General features: G+C 53.7%; 1 protein-coding gene across 1 annotated transcript in view; it reads left to right on the plus strand.

Annotated features, from left to right (window-relative positions):
- Positions 1-15,920, plus strand: part of PTPRJ (protein tyrosine phosphatase receptor type J) — a 149,915-nt gene extending 133,995 nt beyond the window's left edge. Inside the window, exons 20-25 of the mRNA XM_077114795.1 lie at positions 1,663-1,736; positions 1,827-1,961; positions 7,815-7,934; positions 10,360-10,520; positions 13,197-13,332; positions 15,104-15,920. Coding sequence (XP_076970910.1) covers positions 1,663-1,736; positions 1,827-1,961; positions 7,815-7,934; positions 10,360-10,520; positions 13,197-13,332; positions 15,104-15,262 — 785 coding nt within the window. The 3' untranslated portion in view covers positions 15,263-15,920. The remainder of the gene's footprint in view (positions 1-1,662; positions 1,737-1,826; positions 1,962-7,814; positions 7,935-10,359; positions 10,521-13,196; positions 13,333-15,103) is intronic.
- Positions 15,921-16,330: the final 410 nt, after the last annotated feature.

Below are 16,330 nucleotides of genomic sequence, written 5' to 3' on the forward strand. Positions count from 1 at the left end.
CCCGCGGGACCCCCGGTCTTGCTCCCTGGCCCCAGTGGCTGGCGGTTGGGGGAGGACCACATGCCAGTCATCCCTCCTTGGCCAGCTGCCAGACCCCCTGTGCTGGGCGCTGTGCTTAGGCCTGTTAGAGACAGCAGCCTTATAAATAGTGCTAGAATATTCGTTTTGTAAGTGAGGGCGAGGCACCGAGTGGTTCGGTGATGCGTCCATGTCACACAGGCAGTAAGCGGGAACCTGGGTTTTGAATCCAAGCCTGTCAGTCCCACCCGGGGTACAGGGCACAGTCTGACCCTTTCCCTCCACCCTGCTGCTTCTGAACTTTAATTTGTGTGGTCTGCAGTGGACGGCAGGAGTGGACAGGCAAAGAGGCTGCTTCCCGTTTGCCAGGCACGCTCTGGTCAGCTGAGAGCACTCCTCAGCCAGATAGGAGTTACTTTGGGGTTCTTTCCTGTTTCGGGGAATTAATAATGCCTGCAGTCTAACCTTTTCTTAGAGAATTATTTATTACATCTCTAACCATTAGTCAAAAGGTAAGTCCTTCTCCCTGGAAAGCTGTGACGGTCTCTCTTTTGGGTGGGAGTTTGGGCATGGAGGGAAGGGTTAGCTGCAGCTGGGAGTTTGGGCATGGAGGGAAGGGTAAGCTGCAGCCAGGTTCTGATCTAGTGGAACTGGCCGGTTCTCCTCCTATTTTTTCCAGCAGGACATTTAGAGACGTGTGTTTCATTTGAAGCCTGTCCTTCAAGTTGGTGGGTGTGTGTTTCTGAAATTCTAATAATAGTCTGAAAACGGGAGAATTTTGTTTTTCAAATTCTCCCATTCATGATAGTTTTATTCATTCAGTGTATTCTTCGATTTGGTGCTATCTGTTTATAAAAACCGTTTCTCTGAGGCTGGAGGCAGGGGAAGGCGCCATCCGTCAGCTCAGGCGCCTGCTCGCCCGCCCTAGCGGGAAGGCATGAGGCTGAGCTCTGCCAGCCCCAGGGTAGTGCCTGAAGAAGCCGCTCATCTCTGAGCCTCGCCGCCTCCTCTCTAAAGTGGGGGTGAAGCTGGCAGTGCGTTTTTATTTTTATTTTTTAGAGAAATTGTAGGTTTATGGAAAAGTCATGCATAAGGCACAGAGTCCCCACGCGACAGCCTGCTGACACCTTGCATCTGTGTCTCCATTTGTTACACTTGTGAGCAAACGTTTTTCTGCGTGTACTACTAATGATATCCATCGTACAGTCAGGTTCGCTGTTGATGCTGTCACGTCCTATGTATTTACTTTTTATTCCAGTAATGCACATGCAGCCTGAGGCTTCCCCTCTGACCTGCATTGTGCAGCGTGGTTTTAAAATAGCTCCGCACATCCCCTGGCCTTGGTCTGAGCCCTGGATGCAGACAGGCGAGGGGTCTTCTGTCTCAGAAGGCGGGGTGGGGAGCTCGGCCCTGCTGAGTGCTGGTTCAAATCCCGACGCAGCCGCCGGCCAGCTGCGACCTTGCTCCGTCACTCGCTCTCTGTGCCGCGGTGACGCTGGGTGGCCAGGAGAGCCCACGCATGCCACAGATGCCGGGCCTCCTCACAACGTGGCAGCAGCCCCTGTTCTTGAATTCTTTCTTTCCTGCGAGCTCCTTGCCTAAAACATTCGCTTCTAATGAGGACGTTTTCTTTTCCTGTCACAGATGATATTTCTCGTGTCAGACTTTCAGTGCAGGCCCGTTCCACGGATGACTACATCAACGCAAACTTCATGCCTGTGAGTGGGGAGGCGCCTCCAGCAGGGGGTTGTCGTGGGCTCTGCTTTCTCTTGTTTTGAGGTTGAGAATATGTGGCTTTCTATTTCTAGGGTTATCATTCCAAGAAAGACTTTATTGCCACGCAAGGGCCTTTACCCAACACGTTGGAAGATTTTTGGCGTATGGTTTGGGAAAGAGCCGTGTATGCCATTGTTATGGTAACGAAATGTGTTGAACAGGGAAGGGTAAGTGTCTTAAAATCCATTCGATTTTAAAAAGGAAATACTCCCCCAAACATCAGCATCTCCAGCTTTCTGTCTTCCCCCGGATAGAAAAGTTGTTAAAAATCTCTTTTGTCATTACCTTTCTTTTGGGCCAGTAGCTCTGCTCTCTACTTGTTGGGTTGCCAGTGCTGGAGTTGGGTCAGTGCAGGGGAGAGGCTCCTATGCCCAGAGGGAGGAGAAGCTGTTCAGATGCAGCTTCATCCCTTACAATTTCTGAAAGCGTGCAGGCCCCCCACTTCTCCCAGCCAGCAGCTCTGTGAAAGCGTGCAAGCCCCCCACTTCTCCCAGCCAGTGGCTCTGTGAACGCGTGCAGGCCCCCCACTTCTCCCAGCCAGCGGCTCTGTGAAAGCGTGCAAGCCCCCCACTTCTCCCAGCCAGCGGCTCTGTGAAAGCGTGCAGGCCCCCCACTTCTCCCAGCCAGCAGCTCTGTGAAAGCGTGCAGGCCCCCCACTTCTCCCAGCCAGCGGCTTCTTCATCTGTGAGATAACGGATTCCACCACCACAACGATTCTCAGACTTAGTTTTAGCACGGAACCCTTTCTTTTAGCCTTCATGTTCTTTATTTCACCTTATTTAATAGAGGGCTTTTTCCCCCTGCCTTCAAAATATTGATCAAATCCTGTATTTCTCACAGGCTACTCAACACATAGAAAATAAGAAATATTCCAGTGCATGAAACATATCAAATGTCGGTAATAAGCAAGACACATTGTTTTGGGGAAATGGATGTTGAAAAAGAAACCCAGTCTGTATATGCAAAATAGGCAAGGAAATGCAGTGTCTATTTTTCTTTTTCAAAAATCCAGTTTTCCTAAAATATTCCACAAGATTGGAAGTAAGGGCTGGAAGGTCAGAAAGGGAAGTGGAGAAGAGGGAGTGCACACCACTGACACGAAAGGAGTGACGCTGTGGGAACTGAGGCAGTTTACAGCAGGCTGGGCCAGGTGCCGGGCTCTCGGGCTCTTCCTGCCGCGTCGAGGTCAGCGCAGAGCATCCCCTGCCTTGGGGCAGTCCCCTTCCCACTGCCTGCCCCCGGGGGCTCTGCCCACGGGAGGCCACCCCCAGCCGACCTCGGGGGCTCCAGGACCCCCAGGTGACTCTCTCGAAGGTCCCCTCGGATCTCCTCCTCTCACTGAGATGGCCCTCCCTGAGCATGGCCAGGTCATCAAACAGCGAAACCAAGATTCGGTGATTTCCCACCGCTGTTAATGTGCAGCCTCACCACAGCCCCATAGTTTTGAGAGGAATCTGTGAGTTCTGGCTTGTCACTCCTGCGGAGGCTGCCAGTGAAGAGCTGGTGACCGTCAGGATGTGTCCCAGTTCTTCAGGGTTCAGCAGTCTTGTTCTCCGGCCTCTGTATTGGTCTCGTCCCCCGTGGGGACAGTTACCGCTTGTGCTCGCGTGCGCAGATCCCTCGGAGGCCTGTGCCGTGGCATCTGAGATTCAGCCTTAGACTCAGGACGGGCTGGGAAGCCGGTCCCTGATCCACGTGTGGTGTTAGCCCAGTGACCGGAGCAGCTCCCCTGGCGGTCACAGATGCCCATGCGACGCCCTCAGTTCTTCTTGCAGAGCCCAGGCTGTGTCTGCGACGCTGGAGAGGAATTCTGAGCATCCTCAGGAGCAGTTTCTTCGCATGCTGGTTGGGACCTTTGCTCTGGGATCCCCATGCAGGTTCTTGTGCCAGGCCTGGCTCTGGTTCAGCACGTGTCCTCTCAGTGCTCTCCCAAGCCAGTGCTGAGTCCAATCATCCAGGGTCCCAGGTCGTCAGGTGCCTCCCCCTCCCCCTCAGGCTCCCCTGAGGCCAGTGACAAAGCCACCAAAGGACTTGCGCTGGTATCTCAAGAGCCGTGGGCACCTCTGCAGCGGAGCTGTCAGGAGCCAGGACCAGAGCCTGGCTGAGTGACATCCCCGCCTGGCTGTGACTGCAGAGTGGCCCCTGGCCTGGGCCCCCACCCCGCTGCTGACAGTGGTCTGAGCGTTAGATCAGTGGGGCAGGTGGTAAAGTGCTGTGCCGCCGCGTTCCTGTGGATTTCTTTCTGTCCCTGGTGCACCTGCTGGTTTTCCACTGGACTCCAGTCCCCTGTGGACATGAGAAGAGTTTCTTCCATAAAGTCTGCGTGGGCCTTCCCGGGTCTTGGGGTCCCACCCGGCTGGGCCCAGGCTGCTGGGCAACCACTGCTGCTTTCGTGGGTTCGGCCTGGGCGGGTGGCTGCTGGGCCGGGTAACCACATGGGGAGGCGCAGGCTGGGTGCGCGGCGCGGGGAGGGGCAGGCTGGGTGCGCGGGGAGGTGCAGGCTGGGTGTGGGTGTGCGAGGAGGCGCAGGCTGGGTGCGCGGGGAGGCGCAGGCTGGGTGCACGGGGAGGGGCAGGCTGGGTGCGCGGGGAGGGGCAGGCTGGGTACGCGGGGAGGCGCAGGCTGGGTGCGGGGGGAGGCGCAGGCTGGGTGCGCGGGGAGGGGCAGGCTGGGTGTGCCGGGAGGGGCAGGTTGGGTGCGCCGGGAGGGGCAGGCTGGGTGCGCGGCACCGGGAGGCGCAGGCTGGGTGCGCGGCGCGGGGAGGGGCAGGCTGGGTACGCAGCGCCGGGAGGCGCAGGCTGGGGGTGCGCGGCGCGGGGAGGGGCAGGCTGAGTGCGCAGGAAGGCGCAGTCTGGGTGCGCGGCGTGGGGAGGCACAGGCTGGGTGGGCGGGGAGGCTCAGGCTGGCGGCACGGCAGGGTGGTTCCAGCGTGCACCACGGCGGAGGTCTTTAGCGTCCCTGGGCCCGGCCCTGCAGGAGCGTGACACAGGCAGGAGTGGCCGGTGGCCCGCGCTCTACCGGCTCTACATTCACCGTGGGCGGGAGAGCGGCTGCCGTGGGGCGGAAGGAGCGGAAGGAGCCGGGTTAGGAGGGCACTCGCCCTTCTGGCGCCCGGCGGCCGCAGGAGAACTTTGCACACACCCGCTAAGCAGGTGGGCGCGTCGTGGTCACGCTGTGGAGGACGTGAAAGTGAGCGTGCGCTTGTCACGGGGAGGGACCAGCGTGTTTCCTGGGTGACTAGCATGCACCCGTGTTCCTTCTCCCCACAAGAACCAGGGGTGCCCACTGGCACCGCAGGGGAAGCTGAGGCTGGCACAGAAGGCTGCCTGCCGAAGGCCAAGCCGCGAGCCAGCTCCGCACCCTGTGCAACCCCCTGTTCTTCCCTTTTATTTTTTTCTTAAAAAAATGTTTTATTAGAGAGTTGTGGGTTTACAAAATAATCATGAGTAAATTACACACTTTGTATCCCACGCACCACCACGCCTTGGGGAACGTTTGTTGCAATAGATGACAGCACCGCTTTAAAATTGCACGTCTGTGTGATTGTAGTCACCTTTGTTACAACTGATGAGAGATTATTAGAATCATACGATGTGTAGACCATAATTTACATTTTCCCTCTACCAGCCTGTTATTAACACCTAATGCTAGTATTGTACATTTCTTATAATTTATGCTTTCTTATACATGTGTAGTTCTATGTTTTATCTGTTAATTTATATTCTAGTAATGAATACAGCCTAAAGGTTCCTCTTTTAACCGCATTCACCTGTACAGTTTGGTGTTGCTGAGATTCTCACAACACTGTGTTTTCCATCACCGCTCTCCATTTCCAGACTTTTACATTCAACCAGAATAGAAATTCTGTACACATCAGGCATCAACTCCCCACTCTCTAACCCCAAATATTTCCTAATAACCAATGTTCTGGATTCCAATGCTATATGAGTCTGCTTATTGTAATTAGTTCATATCAGTGACATCATACAACATTTGTCCTTTTATGCTGGGCTTATTTCACTCAGCATAATGTCCTCAGGGGTTGTCTGTGCTCTCGCATGTGTCAGCACATCATTCCTTTTAACAGCTGAATAATAGTCCATCGATGGACACTTCACTTACTTCCATCTTTTGGCAATTGTGAATAATGCCACTCTGAACATCAGTGTGCAAATGTCTGAGTCCCTGCTTTCAGCCTTTGGGACTACCAGATCATGTGGCAGTTCCACTTAGCGTCTGGAGGACCTGCCCAGCTGTCTAACACTGCGTCTGCCCCATTTTACCTTCCCACCAGCAGTGAGTGAGTGCTCCTGCTTCTCCACCGCCTCTCCAACACCTGTCATTTTCGGTCTTTTTAATAGTGACCATTCTGGTGGGTGAAATGATATCTCATTGCGGTATTGATTTGTATTTCCCCAGTAGCTAGTGATATTAGCATCTGGTCCTGTGCTCTTTAGCCATCTGTGTTTCCTCTTTGGAAAAATGTCTGTTCAAAAATTTTTATCCATTTTTTAATTGGGTTGTCATTTTATTGTTGAGTTATAGGATTTGCTTATTTGTTCTGGATATTGAACCCTTATTGTATATGTGGTTTCCAGATATTTTCCCCCATTGGGTAGTTGTGTTTTCAGATCCTTGAGAAAGCCCTCTGAAGCACAAAAGTTCTTTATTTTGAAGAGGTTCCTCCCACCTATCTAGTTTTCTTTTGTTGCTTGTGCTTTGGGTGTAAAGTCCAAGGGACCATTGCCTACTGCACGATTTTGAAGATTCTTCCTTACATTTTATTCTAGGAGTTTTATGATCTTGGCTCTTGTATTTAGGTCTTTGATCCATTTTGAGTACATTTTTGTGTCCTGCATATGGGTGTCCAGTTCTCCCAGCATGGTTTGTTGAAGAGAACTGTTCTGCCCCAGCTGAGTGGACGTGGCAGCCTTGTCCAGCATCAGTTAGTCATAGATGCGAGGTACTGTTTCTGAACTCACAGTTCCATCCCGTTGGGCAGTCCCTCTGTCCTTAGGCCAGTACCTTACTGTTTTGTTCCTTTAAAGTTGTAGTGTGAGTCCTGCAGTGGAGGGGCCTCAGGGCAGGCTGCTCACAGTTCCTCCCTCTCTTCCCTGGGTGCTGAGCAGGCCCCTGGCCTCCGCAGCCTGGACAGTGAAGGCCATCCCCAGCCGTCCACCTGCTGTTCTGGAAGAGTGGGTCCTGCTGCTCTCGGCTCTGCCATCCTGTCTGGAAGTTTGTGGGTTTCGTCCACCTTGGCCCAGAGTCACAGCCACCTCTGGTCCTGTCTTCTTCCTCAGAGGTCTCAAAACCGGGGCCTTTTAAAAATACCTGTCTCTTGAGCTAGAATCAGAATCTCTCGAGGTGGGGCCCAGGCATTTGTTTCTAAACAAATGTCCCAGATGAGTCAGATAATCAGCCAGGTTTGGAAACCGTCTACAGTGGACACCTCTGGGGAGGCTGACTGTGGGTCGTTTTCAAGGTCGTTACCCTCCTGATCAGTACTTGCTGAAGTGTTTTTTTCTATTTCCATCTGCCCACCAACTTTATCAAAATCAAAGATTTAATTTGATCCTTTTTATTGGTGTCTGCATTGGTATTGCAGCATTGGGAAGAGTTCTCGCTTCTAGCTGCTTGGGGTTGTGAGTTCACCCGAAACAGTTGGCTCAGCGACCAGCTGTGGAGCCCGGTGGAGCTGGGGGGGGCTGTCCTGTGTGAACTGGTGACCACTGCTCAGCTCCAAATTGCTTTACATGCAGAAACACGGAGCCCATGTTCCCAGATCTTCTGATTTTTCAAGGGAAGCCAGGAACCTGGGTTTTTATGAGAAATCTCCCAATTTAAAAGATGTTGGCAAGCATTGTAAATTAAAAGAAAAATTCCAAGGGTCAGATGGACCCCAGCTAAGGGAGAGGTTCAGCCCCTGATGGGGGTTTCCAGCACCTCCCTACCCTGTGGAGCTTTGGCGACGGCCGATGGCGTGGCCTGAGTCTTCACGTGGAAATGCTGTCTCGTTCCAGACCAAATGCGAAGAGTACTGGCCCTCCAAGCAGGCTCACGACTACGGGGACGTCACTGTGGCAATGACATCAGAAATTGTCCTTCCAGAGTGGACCATCAGAGATTTTTCCGTGAAAAATGTAAGTAAGAAGTCAAGGCGGACGCATCCTATATAAAATTACCACATTAGGTTGGGTGATGCTTTTTAGGTTGATATTAACTAATCTGTTTTTTTTTTATGCACTGAGGAAAAAAAGTCCGCTTTCTTCATAGAATCAAACCATGTCTGCTTGCACCCTGAGACGGTCCTTTCTGCATTACTGTCTTGAGGGGAATTTCATTGGTTAGTTTGGAATAAAATGAATATTAGAGGGGGTGCGAGGGTGGCTCAGTGGTAGAATTCTCGCCTGACATGCAGGAGACCTGGGTTTGATTCCTAGCCCATGCAGTTCCCAAACCAAGAAACCAACTAATACAAACAAAATTCAACAAATGGTGCTGCAGTAAAGGGAAACTCACATGGAAAAAGAATGAAATGTGAGCCCCACTGTACAGTATACAAAACTAAGAATATGAGAAAGGTGGCTCTGCCTCAGCCACTCCCGTCCCACTTCGAAGGGACTTGCTTGTACTGTGTTTTCACTGCAAACCAAGGCCTTTGGATTGTTTGGCGAGAGATGAGGCGTCCGGAGGGTCATTTGCTGTTGGGACAAGGCAGAGTTGATGATAAAGTGATGATACAATAATTTTAGACCATTTAAACTAGGGAGTCAATTTCAGTGTCTTTCTCTTTCTTTTTTTTAAAAGGATATTTGAAAATAGAGGCAGTGCCATGAAATTGGACTAATATCGGTGATTGGCTTGCCTTGTAAACAGACATAACCTTCTGTACGTGTGCATCTATGTACGCGGCCACACACACAAGGTCTGAAATGTCTATTTCCCTCAGACCTGATGGGTCCAAGTTTGAGAAGCTGTCCTGAGGAATGCTCTGAAATGTAGGGAAAGGCTCATTCATGAAGGTGAATCAGCATTGTTTACCATGTAGGACTAATTTGGGAAGTATGCTTGTGTTTATATTTGGGAGAACGGATAACTAAGCTGTGGCCTCCTACTCACTGGACCATTTATGTAACTGTTAGAAAGGTGGCTGTGTGGACCGCACTGTCAGGAAATGTTGAACTGTAAGTGACAAATGCTGGGAGACCAAGTTTTATGCATATCACGAATAGTGCATGAGAAGAAGTCTGGAAGCAGATGCACTGGAGTTGAATCTAATGAGGGGCTTGTGGGTTAGGTTGTGATTTGCAAGCATTTTCCTTGAATATTCCTTAAGTCGCAGATAAAGTGTAGTAAACTCTGTGTTAATTCTTTGTTCATTGGTGTATCTCAAAGGCCCTGCCCTCAGTGAACATTTCCATCTCTCCCCTGGAGATGCTCTCAGCACTGTCACCACTATTTTCTGACTTGGTTGCCTAGATAATGCCATTCCAGAAACCCTTAAAAGATGCATGCTTTTTTTCTGTAGATTTCACCTCAAATGCACAAATAAATTTCCCTGTTGAAAGTAAGGGCATTACAGATAACAGCCAACTGTTCCTTCACCCCCTCCCTGAGCCCCTCTGCCCTTGCAGAGGGTCCGAGGCGGAGCTCCCTACACCTCCTCTTGCCAGCCCCCCGTTCCCTCAAGCTGGGGTCTTTCCCCAGATGAGCGCTTTTGATTAGGTTCATGCGTTTTGGGCTCTGTGGGTGATGGGGCTTCCCAGCCCCTCGCCCCCACCTGCCTTTTGCCCTAGTTTTCCAAATTCTGAAGGATGTCAGCTTTTATGATGACCGTGGATTACACTGGCTGGTGCCGCAGAGGAGGTGGAGGCAGGTGGAGGCGCTGGGGGGATGTCGGGCAACCGTGGGTGTGCGCACAGGTGCTGGGCCCAGATCTGGGGACCTCGGGCTGCGGCCGGGAGCCAGTCTGTGCCGCACCGTCCCGTCTGCTCTGTCACATGCACAAATGAGTGATGTTTGTAGGTGTTTTCTCAGGCCCTGCCACACGTCATGTCGCTTCCATGCTGCCCGCCCGTCACTTCGTGGGCACTGACACAGCCCCGCCCCCAGGGCCTGACTGTCATGGCGGAGTCTATGTAATAGCTTTGGTTTTGTGGTCAGCGGCATTTGCAGGTGGACCGGGGATGGGCTCCTGGGGCTCCGAGGAAGCGCAGTGTGGGGGTGCTGGGGGTGCGCCATTGCCAGGCAGCCGTGGCACGAAGGGGAGAGACTGGACCCCAGATCGGGGGCCGGAGGGACCCCTGCAGCGTCCGAGGTGCCTGTTGGGGTACACTTCACTCCTGGGCCTCTGCCCCTGTGCCTCTACACGGGTGATAAACCCACTTCCAGGGCACATGGTGGGGACAGAGGCTGCCCCGGCACTTGCTCTTGGGGTGCGGACGAGGAGGGCTAGCGCGTCATCCTCGAGCTCCTCGTGTCCCCCAGCTGCCGCCTGAGGCCCCTCGTCTCGATGGCGCTGGTGGGCAGCCCTCCTCTCTGAGCCCAGCCCCCTCCTTGTTCTAGGCCCAGACGAGCGAGGGCCGCCCGCTGCGCCAGTTCCACTTCACGTCCTGGCCTGACCACGGGGTCCCTGACACCACGGAGCTGCTCGTCAGCTTCCGGCACCTCGTCCGTGACTACGTGAAGCAGATGCCGCCCGCCTCGCCGATCCTGGTGCACTGCAGGTATGGGGTGGCCGGTGTGCGTGAGGGTTGACACGTCTGTGTGTGTGAGCACTGATGAAAGCACAGAATAATGGGGAGTGCAGCAGACATTTCCCAGCTCCAGAAGCGCATGCGGAGGGGACAGGCACTTACCCGTAGCCCTGAGGCGCCAGAACAGGGTTGGCAGTCCAGCCCCTGGCCCAGTCTTGCCGGCTCCTGGTTTTGTAAATAAAATTTTCCCGGAAGCCAGCTGTACCCATTGGCTCAGTTCCTGCCCATGGGTGCTGCCACACTGCCGTGGCCGAGCTCAGGGCTGTCCCTGATGCCCTGTGGTCTGCAAAACTGAAAACATTTTCTTTCTAGGCCTTTACAGAACAAGTTTGCCGAGCTCTGGTCAAGGGCAGTAAGAAATTAGCTTTAAAGCTAAAACTAATTTAGGGTAGAAGGAAGGAAGAACGGCTTTAGACAGAAGTAAGGACAGGCTTTAGACGGAAGGAAGGCTGGGCTTTAGGACAGAAGGAAGGACGGACTTTAGGACAGAAGGAAGGACAGACTTTAGGACAGAAGGAAGGACGGGCTTTAGACAGAAGGAAGGATGGGCCTTAGGACAGAAGGAAGGATGGACTTTAGGACAGAAGGAAGGATGGACTTTAGGACAAAAGGAAGGCTGGGCTTTAGGACAGAAGGAAGGACGGGCTTTAGACGGAAGGATAGGCTTTAGACAGAAGGAAGGACTGGCCTTAGGACAGAAGGAAGGACGGACTTTAGGACAGAAGGAAGGATGGGCTTTAGGACAGAAGGAAGGACGGGCTTTAGACAGAAGGAAGGACAGACTTTAGGACAGAAGGAAGGCTGGGCTTTAGGACAGAAGGAAGGACGGGCTTTAGACAGAAGGAAGGATGGGCCTTAGGGCAGAAGGAAGGATGGGCTTTAGGACAGAAGGAAGGCTGGGCTTCAGGACAGAAGGAAGGACGGACTTCAGGACAGAAGGAAGGACGGGCTTTAGACAGAAGGAAGGACGGGCCTTAGGACAGAAGGAAGGACGGACTTTAGGACAGAAGGAAGGACGGACTTTAGGACAGAAGGAAGGCTGGGCTTTAGGACAGAAGGAAGGATGGACTTTAGGACAGAAGGAAGAACGGGCTTTAGACAGAAGGAAGGACGGGCCTTAGGACGGAAGGAAGGACGGACTTTAGGACAGAAGGAAGGACAGACTTTAGGACAGAAGGAAGGATGGACTTTAGGACAGAAGGAAGGACGGGCTTTAGACAGAAGGAAGGACGGGCCTTAGGACGGAAGGAAGGATGGACTTTAGGACAGAAGGAAGGATGGACTTTAGGACAAAAGGAAGGCTGGGCTTTAGACAGAAGTAAGGACAGGCTTTAGACGGAAGGAAGGACGGACTTTAGGACAGAAGGAAGGACAGACTTTAGGACAGAAGGAAGGATGGACTTTAGGACAGAAGGAAGAACGGGCTTTAGACAGAAGGAAGGACGGGCCTTAGGACGGAAGGAAGGATGGACTTTAGGACAAAAGGAAGGCTGGGCTTTAGGACAGAAGGAAGGACGGGCTTTAGACGGAAGGATAGGCTTTAGACAGAAGGAAGGATGGGCCTTAGGACAGAAGGAAGGACGACTTTAGGACAGAAGGAAGGATAGGCTTTAGGACAGAAGGAAGGACGGGCTTTAGACAGAAGGAAGGACAGGCCTTAGACAGAAGGAAGGACGGGCTTTAGACAGAAGGAAGGACGGGCTTTAGGACAGAAGGAAAGCTGGGCTTCAGGACAGAAGGAAGGACGGACTTCAGGACAGAAGGAAGGACGGACTTTAGGACAGAAGGAAGTACGGGCTTTAGACAGAAGGAAGGACGGGCTTTAGACAGAAGGAAGGACGGGCCTTAGGACAGAAGGAAGGACGGACTTTAGGACAGAAGGAAGGACGGACTTTAGGACAGAAGGAAGGCTGGGCTTTAGGACAGAAGGAAGGACGGGATTTAGACAGAAGGAAGGACAGGCCTTAGACAGAAGGAAGGACGGGCTTTAGACAGAAGGAAGGACGGGCTTTAGGACAGAAGGAAAGCTGGGCTTCGGGACAGAAGGAAGGACGGACTTCAGGACAGAAGGAAGGACGGACTTTAGGACAGAAGGAAGTATGGGCTTTAGACAGAAGGAAGGACGGACTTTAGGACAGAAGGAAGGACGGGCTTTAGACGGAAGGAAGGCTGGGCTTTAGGACAGAAGGAAGGACGGGCCTTAGGGCAGAAGAAAGGACGGACTTTAGGACAGAAGGAAGGACGGGCTTTGGATAGAAGGAAGACCGGGCTCTGTTGCCCCATTGGGAGTCAATTGATGGCACTCCACATTCCAGCTCTGATGCAGTGTGGTGGGTGGAGGTCCAGCAGCCCCCGTGAGGGGTATTTTTTGTGGCATTTGACTCAGAAGGGAGCGTGATCCTTGCCCCAGCCCCGGGCAGGGCAGCCTGAGTTGCCAAGGTGCACGCTCCCAGTTCTCACAGGTTTATCTGTCCTTGTCACTCCGCTCGGAGACCTCGCAGGCCAGCTCTGGTTACCGATGACGTTCGTGGGTCTTGTGGGGCAGGACTGTTGGAAAGGGAGAAGTTACTTCTGGCTGGGGAAATTGGGAGCGTTTCGTGGTGGAGGCCGCCCGCTCTGACGTGCCCGCGCCCGCCTGTCTTTCAGTGCTGGCGTTGGAAGGACGGGCACTTTCATTGCCATCGACCGCCTCATCGACCAGGTGGAGAACGAGGGCGCCGTGGACGTGTACGGCACCGTATACGACCTGCGGATGCACCGGCCTCTCATGGTGCAGACTGAGGTGAGTGGCTGGCCCGCCGGCCCCACCATGCCACCTGGCCGCATCGTGCCCACGCGGGGTGGAATCTCCGTCCCTCCCGCACGCGTGGCTTGGTTCTCCTTTGTGGACCTTAGGCATGGAATTGACGCATTTTCAGGCACAGGGTGACTGGTGTCAGTGGTGGGATGTCAAGCCAGGGGTGGTTCCTGGACACTTGACCTGCTGCCACCGACTTGCCATGCCATCTTAGCACAGCCCTCCCCCCTTGTTTCTTGGGTCTGCCCTTCCATAAAGTCAGCTAGAGGAGCACTTCTCCTACGTGAATAGGGCGAGGTGGCATGCTACTTCAGCTTTAATGCACACCATATCCCCACCCAGCCTTGCAAACGTTAATAGAGGTCCTTGACCACGGCTGCAGGGCGACGACTGGCCCTTCGGGAGTGTGAAGGTGTCACATTGTGGTGTTGTGCAGCCGCTGGATTCGGGGTCTCCTGAGGTGTCCCCAGTAATCGTGTTCCTCAGGCACGTTCTCAGAGTGTCTTGGGAAGTAGCTTTCCTCAAGGCCGGGAGAGGGAAGGCCCCTTCAGCAGGTTGAGTGGTAGTCATCACTCATGGCAGGCTGGTTCCCCGGCACCCATTGAGAACTGTGGGTCTGGCAGGGAATATTCCGGAAGCCTGGGTGCACGATGCGCCTTGGGGGAGTGCACGGTGGGGAAAGCATGGAGGTCACCTGGTCAGAGCGGGGCTCCTCTTGCTGCTGTAATTATGCAGAGCATGCTTCTCAGTCTTTCATCCTTTTCTGAGAAACACTGAGGTCTTAAACCTGCCTACAAATTCTTTTCTTCTCCTTTTTTTATATTTTGAAGGTAAAACTCGTTCACAACTTTAAAAATTAACAACACAGGACTATATAGAGTGTATTTTTCCTTTTTCTCCCCAACTTCAAGCCCCAGAGGAGCCAGTGTTTTTTATAGTTTGGTTATACCCTTGTTGGCCTTTCTGTAGAAATGCATGCACACAGACACACGTACATGCATGCGCATGCACACACACGGACACAAATGCACACATGGACACGCATGCGCACATGCATACACGTGCACACATGCACACGCACATACATGCACAAGTGTACACACGTGCACACATATGCACATGCATGCACACACATGCACAAGTGCACATGCGCACACATACGCATGCACAAGTGCACACGCGCACACATACGCATGCACATGCACACACACATACGCATGTGCATGCGCACACACACATGAGCTTGCACACACACACAAAAGTGGAATGTTTTTAAAAACTAGGTCCGGTTTTACGTGGGACTGTGATTTTTTCCTCTTGGAGTCTCTCGGTCAGCACAGCCTCCTCTTCCCCCTCTTTGGTGGCCCCTGTGGATTCTGACGTGCCGGGGGGGTCCTGCCCAGTCCCCAGTGCACCCCTCAGCCCCGCCCTCTGTTGAGAACCACAGTTTACTTCTTGTTCTGCACCCCCTCATCAGCCAAGAAAATATGTTGGAATTTTCATCGTTTGAATGCCCGTGTGCCTTTTTCCTGCAAATGCTGGCTCTGCCGCTCCCCACGGCTCTCATGTTTTCCTTGGGGAAGGAAGATGCATTCAGAAGAGGGTCTTGTCTCTGCAGTTCCAGCTTCACCAGAATTTCGTTCCTCCTGGTGCATGCTGACCTGAGGTGTTTGTCGTTGGGGAGAGGTCGGCGAGGGACAGTGCGACAGCCTCTGGACCCACGCTCATCGCCCTCTTTCTCCCCCTTCTCTTCCAGGACCAGTACGTTTTCCTCAATCAGTGTGTCTTGGATATTATCAGATCCCAGAAGGACTCAAAGGCAGATCTCATCTACCAGAACACAACTGCGATGACAATCTATGAGAACCTCGCGCCCGCGACCGCGTTTGGGAAGAGCAACGGGTACATCGCCTGAGTGCCAGGGAAGACCGGGCCGGTTCCACCCGCGCCAGGAGAAGACCCTCCTCCGACGGGCTCCCGTGCGTCGCCACCTTAGTTCTTCGTTCTGTTCTGTCACCCTGGCTCTGCGGGCGGGAGGCGGCGCCTGCGAGGGGCTGGGCGGCCGGGCGGCGAGCACGCAGCCTGCGCCCTGGCTCCAGGGACGAGTTCACTTTGCTTTCTCTTGACAACTGTGGGAAACCAGGAAAAGTGAGCTGCACGTTTTTTTTTTCATTTTCCAAACAGATTCTTTTTTAAAGACTATTTTGTATAATTCCCATGCTGAAGCCAGGGCTGCGTTGGAATGGGGGTTTGGGTGTTAGAGGTCCGCTCCCTGCTGGGTGGGGGGCCTCGCTGGTGGAACCTGTGGTGGGGGCTGGGGGGCGGCAGGTCTGTGGCTGCCCTGGGGGTCTCCACCTGAACATGTGCCTTTCCTGAAGTATGCTTCCACAGCAGAACTCAGTAGATATCTCTATTTTTGTATTGAATCTCATAATCAGAATCTATGGAATATTTGAACAGTAGTTTAGTCTTAGAGGCTCAGCCTTTTCTCAACATTCCTGTCATCAGCCAAGGGAGCCTCTCGCCCCCCCACTCGCCCTACCCCCCACTCGCCCTACCCCCCACTCGCCCTACCCCCCACTCGCCCTACCCCCCACTCGCCCTACCCCCCACTCGCCCTACCCCCCACTCGCCCTACCCCCCTCACCCTACCCCCCATACCCCCCACTCGCCCTACCCCCCACTCACCCTACCCCCCCTCACCCTACCCCCCATACCCCCCACTCACCCTACCCCCCCTCACCCTACCCCCCATACCCCCCCTCACCCTACCCCCCCTCACCCTACCCCCCATACCCCCCCTCACCCTACCCCCACTCACCCTACCCCCCACTCGCCCTACCCCCCACTCACCCTACCCCCCTCACCCTACCCCCCATACCCCCCACACCCCCCACTCGCCCTACCCCCCACTCGCCCTACCCCCCACTCGCCCTACCCCCCCTCACCCTACCCCCCCTCACCCTACCCCCCTACTCACCCT

The sequence above is a fragment of the Tamandua tetradactyla genome, chromosome 8, assembly GCF_023851605.1.
Source record: "Tamandua tetradactyla isolate mTamTet1 chromosome 8, mTamTet1.pri, whole genome shotgun sequence".
NCBI lineage: Eukaryota > Metazoa > Chordata > Mammalia > Pilosa > Myrmecophagidae > Tamandua > Tamandua tetradactyla.